Raw genomic sequence first — 14,724 nt, 5'->3', positions numbered from 1 at the left:
GGAAGCGATCCATCGCCGCTCGTCTGCTCGGATCACAATCAGCATTCAAGTCATTCCGCCCGGCCGCGCTGTGCCGCTTCCCCCGGTGGCGCCTCACCAGACCCTGACCCCAACATAACCTTAATATTATAACATATTCTATAAACCACATAACCTCAGAAACCACGACCGGATATCCTGCTGAGGGGTTGATCCGGTTTCGTACGCCTGCTGAAATAATCCAATATCTGCGTAATTTATTGAATGCAATTATATATGTATTTGCCTTTGATTTGCTATCCTACCGTTATATTTTGAGCCAAACATTCGTTATTTCCGCTTGCAGGTCGAACAATGCAGCCTGGGCAGGTGTTCTCACCTGGCAGGTGTCCTCACCTGGACCTCATGTAGACCTCATTGTAGACTTTATTATATACCTCAGGTATAACTCATGTAGACCTCATGTAGACGTAGGAAGGCCAGAAGGTCCAGGGTGGTTGTGTTCTGTCCATAACTGATTTGTTTCTATTTGTTTTGTGAGAACAGCTTGCAGCAGAAGCTGGAAAGAAGACTTTTTATCTTGGAATGCATCACCGTGAGCCACCCCCCCTCAGCCCCCAGACGCCCCTCCTCCCCAATGGTCCCTTCCTCAGTCATCCTTTCATTCATCAATTCATACACCATCAATCTGCCCCCAATAGGCCAAATTAATAATCAATGTCGTAAAGTTGTCCATCATTCTTTTTGCCACCAGATGGCACCAAACCCCCAGCTGAGACATTACTGTTTTTCACACACGCTTAGACACACAGCTACACACATGTACACACTGGTCAGTGCACACACACACACACACACACACACACACACACACACACACACACACTCTCACACAGACACACACACACACACACACACACACACACACACACACACACAGGGCCAACGGACAGGGGCTGTAAGGTGGACAGGCTTTGGGGGGCCCAAGGCAGAGGGGGGCCCATGGGAAGTTTTGATCTATATATTTTTCTTTTGATATATTTTGTTTTGATTTTTGTACCACCCCTAGTGGTAGGAGCCCCACACTGCGCATTGCGCACTGTGGTCACTTGCCGCTGTATTTAGGCCCCCCCCACCCCCCCGGGCAAGGAATCCTCGTCCAAGCTTTGTGATATGCTGGGGTATGAACCCCTGGGGGGGGGCACAAAGGGTACCTCTTGTAAAGGGCCCAGAAGTTGGTTGTCTGCCCCTGCACACACACACACAAACATGCATGTTTACACACAACTAAACACATGCATACACCCGTATGCACACACACACACACATACACACACACACACGCATACTTACAAACCCTTGCACACACACACTTAGACACACAGCTACACACATGTGCACACTTGTATGCAAACAAACACACACACACACACATGCACTCCTACACACCTACACACAAACCTACACACCAACTTGCATGCACACGCATACACAGGACCAAATTTAGCAAATGAAATTCGCGCAACACTAGTAGACCATGTCCTGAACCTTGGATTGATGCTGAGAGAGGCTGGACTAAGAGTTCAGCCGAATCTTATCAGAAACACAGTGGCATCTGTCATAAGGACGTTTCGATGGCTGTGTACTTGTCTGTGAAGTAGAAAACTGGTGTGCAACTGGTTCCAACAGAATTAGGTAATTTGAAGCGTGTGTGTTTCGTATGGTGACAAAATATGGTTTTGATAAAGTTGAGAATAGTTTTGACAAGACTGTTTCACTTTGCAACGGGTCTGAGGTGTTCTGCTGATTGTGTGTGGTTGTGCTTATTGTGTGTAGTGTTTTGAAAAAACAGGCCCTGTTTTGATCGTGCTTAAGCAATTTAAAAAAAAACTGTAAGCGCGTATTAGGAGAAGGTTCAGCAGGTCTTGCCTCTCCTCCAGTCTGGCGTTCCACAGCTGAGGGACAAATATATAAGACACATTTTCGAAAATGTCCATAAAAAATTGAAAGCTGGAAATGTACCTATTGTGCATCTAAGCGGGTTCAATGGAAAACACCCTGAAATGTAGCAGGAGATGCGAGGCGAATCACGATAGACATATTTTTTGGATTCCAGCCTTTGTTGTTCTATTACCCATAAGGACCTATTAGCCCCCCTCACCCTAACCCTAACCCTTACCCAACCCCTACCCCTACCCCTAACCCTAGGTAGCGGTTAATTCCCTGCTACGGTAACAGGCTCCTATCAGCTAGGCTCGGAGCAGCTCCCCTGTTGAAACACAATCGATAAGTAAGGTGGACGTTTGGCCAATAGTCTTGTTTACCTTCCCCCCACCCCCCCCCCCCCCCCCCCCCGAAAAGGGTAAGACCACTGGGCATATGATCAGAGCTGTCAATCAATGACCAGCTTCTGACCACAGCAGGCTTATTGAGTCAAAGCAGAAGAACAGTTATGCGCCATCAGGACTGGTTGTGGAGACATTCGAGGTGTGGATCATTCTCTCTGCATTTCCTTTAGCTACAGATCTTTCTAATTCCAGAACGTTGCAGCTAGAGATCCCTTTACAGATCCTTCTACAAATCCTTCTACAGATCATTTTAGCTACAGCTCCTTCTAACTACAGATCCTTCTTACTACAGATCGTTCTACGTATCCTTCTACAAATCCTTCAAGCTACAGATCCTTCTACATATCCTTTTAAAATCCTTCTAGCTACAGATCCTTCTACATATCCTTCTAGGCACAGATCATTCTACAGGTCTTCTGTTTTGAGTGTTGAACAGTAGTTGGAGGGCAGATCAATGAGATGAACTTACAATGACGTGTGTCTTCGGTTTACGTGTTTATTTAAAGGAGAGAAGTAACGTGGAGGACTTTTAAAGCAAGAGGAGAAAGAAGAAGCTCCCCCACATGGAGAAGGTCTTCATGGATGTAATGGATGGAAGTTCTCCTCGGAGGAGGAGGTACACCGTGAGTCGGTCCTCCTGTCTGTCCAGCCCCCCCCAGGCCCGCAGACCCTCTCATCTTGGGTAAGAAGGCTTCTTTATGTATATCTTTATATATTTGTACATGTATTGTCACTGACTCACTTGGTCAGTGAAGGTGGATGGCGGTGGGGTCATGTGCGTTGGGGATTGCTGCTGGCAGCTGAGTTCAAGCACTGGAGCCTTTCCAGTTCTTGATCCCGAAGCAGGACTCTGTTGCACTAATCCAGACCGGAGGTGACGAAGCATTGATGATGGTCTCTAATCCAGACACATCGGGATTGATGAAGATATGCTATTAGCCATATGTGCTATTAAGCCTCTATGAAGATATGCTAGTAGCCATATGTGCTATTAAGCCTCTATGAAGATATGCTAGAAGTAACATGTGCTACAAAACCTCTATGACGATATGCTAATAGAAACATGTGCTACTAGGCCTCTATGAAGATATGCTAATAGTAACATGTGCTAATAAGCCTCTATAAAGATATGCTAGTAGTAACATGTGCTACTAAGCCTCTATGAAGATATGCTAATAGTAACATGTGCTACTAAGCTTCTATAAAGATATGCTAGTAGTAACATGTGCTACTAGGCGTTTATAAAGATATGCTAGTAGTAACATGTGCTACTAAGCCTCTATGAAGATATGCTAATAGTAACATGTGCTACTAAGCCTCTATAAAGATATGCTAGTAGTAACATGTGCTACTAGGCGTTTATAAAGATATGCTAGTAGCAACATGTGCTACTAAGCCTCTATGAAGATATGCTAGTAGTAAAATGGCTTTATTTACCGCTTACGGACGGACAGGAAGACGGATGAAAAAGTAGAGAAACAGACAGACAGACAGACAGACAGACAGACAGGTAGAGAGACAGAGAGGTGGATAGAAAAAGTATCTCCTACATCTGGACTTAATCATGTGGACGGTTAGTCTTACAAAAGTCTTTGTTTGTATTTCAAAGGGCAGTACACTGTTTATTTATGCAAGTGTGTGTGTGTGTGTGTGTGTGTGTGTGTCTGTGTGTGTGTGTGTGTGTGTGTGTGTGAGGGAGAGAAATAGGAGTTAGAATTTCTAACTGCTAGACTCATATTACCACATACACACACACACACACACACACACACACACACACACACACACACACACACACACACACACACACACACACACATACACACACACACACACACGTGCGCAAGCACACGCACACACACACGCACACTACATGCACACCCACACTTTTTGCTATATCAAATTACATGAAATAGAAACTTAAACCAAGCGCACACTCACAGGTGTACTTTCTGTTAATGTATATTAACTGACAATATAACATATACAAATATAACGTATTAGAGAACATAAAACATTCCTATATAACATAACAGACAACATAATATAAATAAGAGTCTAACTTGGGTCAGTACAACATCAATATCTAACCTCATGTTACAGAACATTAATACAATAAAAAAGAATATTGATACAATTGTACAACATGAAAACATATATCAGAATATGAAACAATTAAAAAATTATATGAAGAATTATAATAAAATATGAATACAAGACAACTGAATTTTAATAAAAGAAAACAAAATATATAAAAAGCAGCAGCAGTTTTATTATTGAAATATAAAATGCACAAAAACACTCACACGTACGTGCACACACACACACACACACACACACACACACACACACACACACACACACACGCGCAACCGCGCACATGCAACAGTGTGATTGGCTGAGACACCTGAGCTGGCGGGTGGTGTTCCCAGTTCGGGTTCAGGGCGGGGGATGCCTCTGCTCCGCCCGTTAGTCTGGCAAATGAGCGAACCACCAGCGCACCCGCGACCGGAGCCGGGCAGATCGAGAGTAGCCAGCAGAGGCGGTTTCGGAGGCGAGTCTGGGGACTATCAGTGAGTTAGGGTCCCACACCTGGCTGGTTAGTGTTGGAACAAACCCTTACCCCGGGTTAGGGTTTGTTCCAACACTCACACACCTGTCTGATTAGTGTTGGAACAAACCCTAACCAGAGAGGTGTGGGAATATGTTATCTTCAGGTAACTGGTGTCTTGTTTTCTCACAGCCTCAGAGAATCGACTTAGGACCGCAGTTTGTAAATTGGATTTGGTTCTGCATAGAAAAATAAGTGTCAAAATTTAGTAAGTGCTCCTTGTAAAGAGACATAATAGTTCTAGATATTTAATGTATTACTCCTTGTAAAGATACTTTTAATAGTTCTACATATGTAGTGTATTACTCCTTGTAAAGAGACATAATAGCTTTAAATATGTTATGTATTAATCATTGTAAAGATACATATAACAGTTCTAGGTATGTAATGTTTTAATCCTTGTAAAGATACATATAATAGTTCTTGATATTTAATGTAAGCGTAAATAAGCAATTGATTGCGGTGTTGGCGCTCAAGGTGCTTCCCGCAGCTGCCATATTGATATGGTTTGGTGTGCTTGTGAGTCTAGTTGTGGTTATGCATGTACTGTCTCTGTGTAGTTGTGTTAATTGTGAAACTAAGAAATATCAACACAACTGATACACACAGAAACACAAAACATGAACACAGTTAACACACAACTGAACACATCAGTGCTAATGTGTGTAGCAGTGTGTTCATTGCTGTGATGTGTAGTTGTGTGAGTTGGGTTGACGTGTGTATTTTATTTTCGTAGTTGTGATGCAAACGCAGTATGTGAGCAGCGCCAGAGGAAGGGAGGATCAGAGCGGACCCACCTGGACCTCGACCACTCACAGCCCCCCGGGAGAAGGAAGCCTCACCTGGTCAGGTACACAGACACACCTGGTGAGGTCTGACACACCTGGTCAGGTTCACTGACACACCTGGTGAGGTCTGACAGACCTGGTCAGGTACACAGACACACCTGGTGAGGTCTGACACACCTGGTCAGGTTCACTGACACACCTGGTCAGGTTCACTGACCCACCTGGTGAGGTCTGACTCACCTGGTCAGGTTCACTGACCCACCTGGTGAGGTCTGACTCACCTGGTCAGGTTCACTGACACACCTGGTCAGGTTCACTGACCCACCTGGTCAGGTACACGGACACACCTGGTAAGGTCTGACAACCTGGTGAGGTCTGACACACCTTGTGACGTCTGACCCACCTGGTCAGGTACACTGACACACCTGGTCAGGAACACTACAGAACCCTCAGATCCATCATGGGTCACTTCATTTTTGTTGTACTATATCTCCTCGTGTATGAGATCAACCATGACACCATGTCACTCAGGTCAAAGACGTTTGACCATTCCCTGCTGAACCACCTGCCACCAGACACTGTAGCCAAAGTAGAGCAGAAGAAGCCTCACTACAGCCAGGTGAGGTGGTCCGGCCACCAGGGGACATTTATAGATTTAAATATCATAGACCAGTGTCATGTAATCTTGTCATCTTCTCTCCCAGCTTTCCAAGACCAACTCCCAGTATCATAAAGTATTTAAGGACATCTGCAAAGAGGAGCTTCTCCGTCAGAGTGAGTCGCGATGACCGACCTAACCCGAACCTCCAAACTTAAATCCACAACTATTCTGCCTTCAACACTAGAACTACATGGTTTACACTGGATGTGCACCTGTGTGTGTGTGCGTGTTTGTGCATGTGTTTGTGTTAGGTTATACGTGCGCGTTGCAGAAGGACATCCTGTACCAGGGGAGACTGTTTGTCTCAGACAACTGGATATGCTTTCAATCTAAAGTCTTTGGCAAAGACACCAAGGTAGGAGACAAGGTAGCTAGGAGACAGAAGACACAAGACCACAAGGTAGCAAGGAGACAGGAGACACAAAACCACAAGGTAGCTAGGAGACAGGAGACCCAAAACCAGAAGGTAGCTAGGAGACAGGAGACTGGAAACCACAAGGTAGATAGGAGAAAGGAGACACAGGACCACAATGTAGCTAGGAGACAGGAAACACAAGACCACAAGGAATCTTGGAGACAGGATACAAGACCACAAGGTAGCTAGGAGACAGGAGACAAGACCACAAGGTAGCTAGGAGAAAGAAGACAATACCACAAGGTAGCTAGGATACAGGAGACACAAGACCACAAGGTAGCTAGGAGACGGGAGACACAAGACCACAATGTAGCTAGAAGACAGGATACAAGACCACAGGGTAGCTAGGAGACAGGAAACAAGACCACAAGGTAGCTAGGATACAGGAGACACAAGACCACAAGGTAGCTAGGAGACGGGAGACACAACACCACAATGTAGCTAGAAGACAGGATACAAGACCACAGGGTAGCTAGGAGACAGGAAACAAGACCACAAGGTAGCTAGGACACAGGAGACTGGAAACCACAAGCTAGATAGGAGAAAGGAGACTAAGGACCACAATGTAGCTAGGAGACGGGAATCACAAGACCACAAGGTAGCTAGGAGACAGGATACAAGACCACAAGGTAGCTAGGAGACATGAGACAGACCACAAGGTAGCTAGGAGAAAGAAGACAAGACCACAAGGGAGCTAGGATACAGGAGACACAAGACCACAAGGTAGCTAGGAGACAGGAGACATAAGACCACAAGGTAGCTAGGAGACAGAAGACACAAAACCACAAGGTAGCTAGGAGACAGGATACAAGACCACAAGGTAGCTAGGAGACAGGATACAAGACCACAAGGTAGCTAGGAAACAGGAGACAAGACCACAAGGTAGCTAGGAGAAATGAGACAAGACCACAAGGTAGCTAGGAGAAATGAGACAAGACCACAAGGTAGCTAGGAGACAGGAGACACAAGACCACAAGGTAGATAGGAGACAGGAGACACAAGGCCACAAGGTAGCTAGGAGACAGGAGACAAGACCACAAGGTAGCTAGGAGAAATGAGACAAGACCACAAGGGAACTAGGATACAGGAGACCAAAGACCACAAGGTAGCTAGAAGACAGGAGACCACAAGGTAGCTAGGAGACAGAATACAAGACCACAATTTGGCTAGGAGACAGGAGACAAGACCACAATGTAGCTAGGAGACAGGAGACAAGACCACAAGGTAGCTAGGAGAAAGGGGACAAGACCACAAGGTAGCTAAGATACAGGAGACAAGACCACGAGGTAGCTAGGAGAAAGGAGACACAAGACCACAAGATAGCTAGGAGAAACACTGACTATATGGTGTGAATATAGACACAGGACATATCCAGTCTGAGGACATATCCAGTGTGAATAAGGATCCAGTATCAATGCAGAACCAGTGTAAACATTAAATAGAATGGGTCTGAAAAGAGATCTATTGTTACTGTCGATCCAGTGTGAATATAGATCCAGTGTAAACGTAAAAACTATCCAGTGTGAATATAGATCTAGTGCTTATTATAAATAGAGCAAGTATAAATCTGGCTCAGCTGTGGAACAACTTTTTCTCAAACAGATCGCCATTCCAGTGGTTTTTGTCACGAACATCAAAAAGACCAAAACCGCCATCTTGGTCCCCAATGCCCTGGAGATCTCCACATCCAGGGACCGGGTTAGGATTAATACCTATCAATCATTAATCCATATTTATCCATCTATCAAACTGATCTACATCTAAACTGTACTACATCTAAACTGGACTACATCTAAACTGAACTACATCTAAACTGGACTACATCTAAACTGGACTATATCTAAACTGAACTACATCTAAACTGAACTACATCTAAACAGAACTACATCTAAACTGAACTACATCTAAACTGAACTACATCTAAACTGGACTATATCTAAACTGGACTATATCTAAACTGTACTACATCTAAACTGAACTACATCTAAACTGGACTACATCTAAACTGGACTACATCTAAACTGGACTACATCTAAACTGGACTACATCTAAACTGGACTATATCTAAACTGAACTACATCTAAACTGAACTACATCTAAACTGGACTATATCTAAACTGAACTACATCTAAACTGGACTACATCTAAACTGAACTACATCTAAACTAATCTACATCTATCCCTTTATCTTCCAGTACGTGTTCGTCTCCTTCCTGTCCAGAGATAACACATACAAGTTCCTGATGTCTGTCTGTCTGCACCTGGAGGTACGACTGTATATTTCTGCATGTCTGTCTGTCTGATTCTGGAGGTCTGTCGGTCTTGAGACTAGAGGTAAACCTGTCTGTCTGCATCTGAAAGTTTACCGTCTTCCGGTAGTAAATCAGCATTAATCACAGGAGAGAATGGATACATTGTGGACTTTCAGAATAACTAAAGATGCTAACAGAGGGTTAGGGTTAGGGTTAGATGGATGCAGACGTGTCCTATTCAAGATGTTCTTGCGTCTGCAGGAGAAGAGTCCCTGTGGCAGCCCTTTCCCCTCAGCCGACAGCAGTTTCCGGGTTCAAAGGTCAATTCCATCCCCACACTTCCCACTGGTAAGATATGAATGACTGTAGGAAGACAGACTGTTAATAGTTTCACAAACAAGACATTAGAAGTCCCTGTGGACAGGGTAGAAGTAGCATAGACATTTAGATGAATATTCTGTCCTACAAAACAAGACCTGTATATACTATTTTATAAACCTTGTGTATGAGTAATTGAGTGACTGGTTAGGGGGCTAGCTGACTGATTGACTGTCATGTGCGCTGGTTGGCTGACTCAATGTGTCTTTCTGCAGGGGTTCCCCGCTGATTTCAGTGAACTGGGAGTGATGAGAGATGATCTGGAGGAGAGTAGTAGCTCTGACTCTCCCGCCCAAGAGATGGCTGGTTGGTCAGACGACCATAAACCTACCTAACATATCCCTCACCCTAACCCTGACCCTAACCCTTAACTCTACCTAACATTCCTCGCCCTCACCCTATCCCACATCCTAACCCTAACCCCTAACCTTAACCCTTTGACAAAAAATACAAATTGGGCAGTGTAAGGTTCGGGAAGAATCTGGGTGATCCAAATCGCCAATAGAACCCCATGTTCAATTTGGCAAAAACCCTAACCCTAACCCTAACCCTTTCATTGTTGAACGGTAGACACCTCCAGATTCGGTACTTGGTGCCGCTCAGCCAATTGAAGAGGCTGGAGCTTCAAACTTATAGCCAACAGAGAAGGCTGTTGGTGCTAGAACATACCTCAAGCTCGGACAGAAACACCTTTTCCTTGGCCTTTTAGAGAGGGTGAATGGTGCTTCCAAAAGGCAATTCTAAGTGAATGGGGAAAACCCTAACCTACTCATTTCGTGACCTATCCAGATAGCGAGAGGTGCCACAACGTATACAGGCATCCCCCTTGGTCCCATGGACAAATAGCAGGTTTATGAACTACTATTTCAGAACTACTCAGATGTGTATCCCCCAAGTACCTCTCGCTCAGCATTTGGGGAAGAGACCAATTAAGAGACAGGAAGGTGTCACCGCCCTTGACTTGTCAAGCTTATTACAGGGTCTGACTATCAGCCCTCTGTGACCTCGTCGCCAACTTCCAACTTGCAACTTCCAAATCGACATATGTTCAATGGTGACACTAACAAAAATTCCAACTTTCAACTTCAAAATCTTCATACAATGTGTTTAATGGTGACACTCTGACAAAAATTCCAACTCTTAACTTCCAACTTCAGCAAATTCCCCTATTGCTGTTGGTGGACTTAGAGTATACATCGATTTTTTACTTACTTCCAACTTCCAACTTTGGCATATTTCCCTTTTGCTTTTGTAGGACTTAGACTGTATATCAATTTTTAACTGACTTCCAACTTCAGGACATGAACCTACTTCCAACTTCTAAATTTTAGACATAAACTGATTGCTGTTGGTGGACTTTGAGTAAAAATACATTTTGTATTTACTTCCAAATTGAAGATGATTAGTTTTACCGTCGTTCACAACTGCCGCCTAGCTGCCAGGCATCTTTTGCCTGGGAGTTCGCAATTCCATCTCCCAAATCCAGCTTCCAACTTCCAACTTCCATTTCCAAGCTTCCAAATTCCAAATCTGCTTATGTTCAATGTTGACACTCTGACAGAAATTCCAAATTGGGCAGTGTTAAGTTCGCCAACAGAACTCCATGTTAATTTTGGCCAAAACCTTAACCCTAACCCCAAACCACATCCTAACAATTAACCCTACCTAAGATAACCCACATCCTAACACTAATTCTTAACCCTACCTAACACATCCCTAACCCTTACCCTAACCCACATCCTAACCCTTACCCACATAATAACCTTAACCCTACCTAACATATCCCTCCCCCTAACCAACATCCTAACCCTAACCCTTAACCCTACCTAACATACCCCTCACCCTAACCCACATTCTAACCCTAACCCTTCATCCTAGCACCACATCCCTCACCCTAAGCCACATCCTAACCCTAACCCACATCCTAAGCCTTACCCACATCCTTACCCTAACCCTTCATCCTAGCACCACATCCCTCACCCTAAGCCACATCCTAACCCTAACCCACATCCTAAGCCTTACCCACATCCTTACCCTAACCCTTCATCCTAGCACCACATCCCTCACCCTAACCCACATCCTAACCCTAACCCACATCCTAAGCCTAACCCACATCCTTACCCTAACCCTTCATCCTAGCACCACATCCCTCACCCTAACGATAACCCTAACCCACATCCTAACCCAAACCCTTAATCCTACCTAACATATCCTTCCCAACCCACACATCCTAACCCAATGGTCCTCATTCTTTGATGTCCCCCTACATTCCTAGAGTATCCTGTTCCAACTCTTCTCGAGGTTCTAAAGCACCCTGATGAACAAGATTCCCTGGACCGGACGACCCAGCAGATTCCAGTGCTCAAGCTTGATGAACTGGGTTCAGGTAGGTAACCTTCCTCCCTAACCCTCCCCTAACCCTCACTCAGGCTGAATCCCGATACAGCTCTTAACCCAAAATCTCAACCCTACACCTCGCTGTTGCGCGTTCACATGCAGGGTAGTCTTTTCCCGAAAGTCATTTTATTAAGGGGTAAGGGGTAAGGTGGAGGGCTTACAACCCTCCAAAAAAATGGAAAATGCCGCCGAAGCTTGGGCCGCAGCTCCGGCAGGGGTAGCTTGGCGGCAGTCCGGCAGCTCTGCTCCTGGAGTAAAATCCCTTTCTCCTTCATGTTACGGTTCAATATGGACTTCAGAGAGTCAAGGCCAAAGTTCCTTTCCCCCCAATTCTTCTCAACCATGGCCTAGATATCCCCCACTACGAGTCTTTACTTGTTGTGGAAGTACCAGAGACGTCAGACGCAGTCTTTATGATTCATAACATCATCCGAAGCGCACATAGCTCTTGGCCGTGATATTAGATATAATATTACATAAATACCTATATATTATATATTATTATATTATATTATATAGATATAGAGCTCAAGGAGTCCGTACACGGCAACAATCACTTATCCTCCATGCTGTGGTTCACTCTGACAGCTCATTGGTCAATGGGCAGCAGCTCATTTGCATTAAAGCTACAGATACCAGAAACAGCGCATTCTGAAGGGACTGAAACAGAGGGGGCTAGCGGTAGGTGAGATTTTTTTTTCGTAAAAGCTATTTCCAGCAAACAGTTTCAAAAATAAGTTTTCTGGAACTCATATACTATGTTTACTTGTTGGGAAAACACCATAATATGTCTTCTTTAAGACTTTTGGGGCAACTGGATTTGTGAACAGGGACTCTTGCAGCATCCATCCTTAGAGACCATTAGAGTCTGGTAGAGAAAGGTATAGTCTGGTGGAGTCCAGTAGAGTCCAGTAGAGTCCAGTAGAGGCCATTAGAATCTGGTAGAATCCAGTAGACGCCATTAGAGTCTGGTAGAGAAAGGTATAGTCTGGTGGAGTCCAGTAGAATCTGGTAGAGTCCAGTAGAGTCTAGTAGAGGCCATTAGAATCTGGTAGAGTCCAGTAGACGCCATTAGAGTCTGGTAGAGAAAGGTATAGTCTGGTGGAGTCCAGTAGAATCTGGTAGAGTCCAGTAGAGTCTAGTAGAGGCCATTAGAATCTGGTAGAGTCCAGTAGAGTCCAGTAGAGTCTGGTAGAGGCCACTAGAGACCATTAGAGTCTGGTAGAGAAAGGTATAGTCTGGTGGAGTCCAGTAGAGTCCAGTAGAGTCTGGTAGAGTCCAGTAGAGTCTGGTAGAGTCCAGTAGAGTCCAGTAGAGGCCAGCACAGACCATTAGATTCTGGTAGAGTTTAGTAGAGACCATTGGAGTCTAGTTGAGAACAGTAGTCTGATGGAGCCAGTAGAGTCCAGTAGAGTCTGGTAGAGGCCGGTAGAGACCAGTAGTGACCAGTAGAGTCTAGTAGAGGCCATTAGAATCTGGTAGAGTCCAGTAGAGACCAGTAGAGACCAATAGAGTCCAGTGAAGTCTGGTAGAGTCCAGTAGAGACCAACAGAGTCTGGCTGTGTTTGTAGGCTCCTGCGAGGGGAAAGAGAGAACGATGTCGCCACCAACCAGTCCTAAATCAGTGTCCATCAACACTCTACTCTTCATCTACCTGCTCCTGTAAGTTAACCCACCCACAGCCCCAGTTGGTCACCTGGTGACTCCCCTCTCAGTCCTCCACCACCTCCGTCCTTCACTCTTTCACTCCTCCACCCTCTCATTCATTGTGTGTGTGTGTGTGTGTGTGTGTGTGTGTGCGCGCTCAAGAGTGTGTGTGTTAGTTGTGTCTTCCTGCTACATGGCGTACAGGATCTTCTCTCTGGAACACACTCTGACCTCCATGAGCGACCTCTCCAAGTACCAGTAAGACCTAACCCACGTCCTTTAACCTCTTATAATGTAATAATATTATCTTGAATAATCAGTCATTTAATAATTTTATCTCTAATAATTGTATAAAATAATTGTTTAATCAAACTTCTAACCTAAAACTGAATCTCTAATAATCAAATTTAATCATCTAATGATCTAAACTCCAATAATCAAACCTATAATTGTATTATTTTATAATCTAAACTCTAATAATCTGTTTATCTCACCTAATAATCTAAACCCCTTGGGTTACATCTACTAATCAAACTACAAATAACCTTAACTCATTAGTTCAACTCTACTTAACTGACTGAACTGTCTGCAATAGGCCCTGATAATAATGCATTTAGTAAACACATGATGTCATCTTGTGTTCCAGAAATGAGTTCCAGGGAGGACCTACTGAAGTCCACACAGAGATCTACTCTGAACTCACCCTCAGTCTCATGAAGCTAGAGACGGTCTGCCTACCTGTTTGTCTGCCTACCTGTATAATAATGCCATGACATTCTGGTGATTTAACTGGATGAAAGAGTAATATCAAATCACACAGAGCTCTATTCTGCCCGCATGGCGATGCACTAATAACACAGATTTAAACTGTAAATTCTGAGAGACATATCGTTTGAGAGACGACATGAAATGAACAAATAATAACTATAACAATAACAAGCTAGCATTTTGTTCTGATGCCACATGCTAGCTAATGCAACTTCCGCTCCCAGGTCCAGAGGAACCTCCAGAGACTGCTGGACGAGGTTTCTGCTTGACGTCATCAATGCCGGATGACGTCATCGCTGCCGGATGACGTCATCGCTGCCGGATGACGTCATCGCTGCCGGATGACGTCATCGCTGCCGGATAACGTCATCGGTCCCGGGTGACGTCATTGCTCCCGGATGATGTCATTGCTGCAGGTGATCGCTGTGGATCCAAACAACACAGCGCTGCTACATGTTAAGCTTTTAATCTGAGGGCTAG

At 44.5% G+C, this 14,724-nt stretch overlaps 1 protein-coding gene across 1 annotated transcript; it reads left to right on the top strand.

The window, feature by feature from the left end:
• Window positions 1-2,890: 2,890 nt before the first annotated feature.
• Window positions 2,891-14,249, top strand: gramd2b (GRAM domain containing 2B; the record flags this gene model as incomplete). Its single annotated transcript, XM_079734276.1, has 13 exons — window positions 2,891-3,009; window positions 5,675-5,788; window positions 6,258-6,345; window positions 6,431-6,500; window positions 6,639-6,742; window positions 8,405-8,500; window positions 8,998-9,069; window positions 9,316-9,402; window positions 9,648-9,738; window positions 11,708-11,818; window positions 13,401-13,491; window positions 13,639-13,734; window positions 14,123-14,249. The coding sequence occupies 13 exons, from the start codon at window positions 2,891-2,893 to the stop codon at window positions 14,247-14,249; spliced, it is 1,266 nt and encodes a 421-aa protein (XP_079590402.1).
• Window positions 14,250-14,724: the final 475 nt, after the last annotated feature.

This window comes from Pollachius pollachius (assembly GCF_949987615.1).
Source record: "Pollachius pollachius genome assembly, chromosome: 1".
Lineage (NCBI taxonomy): Eukaryota > Metazoa > Chordata > Actinopteri > Gadiformes > Gadidae > Pollachius > Pollachius pollachius.
Note: the sequence above shows the minus strand (reverse complement) of the source record. Positions and strands in the feature narration are given on the sequence as shown.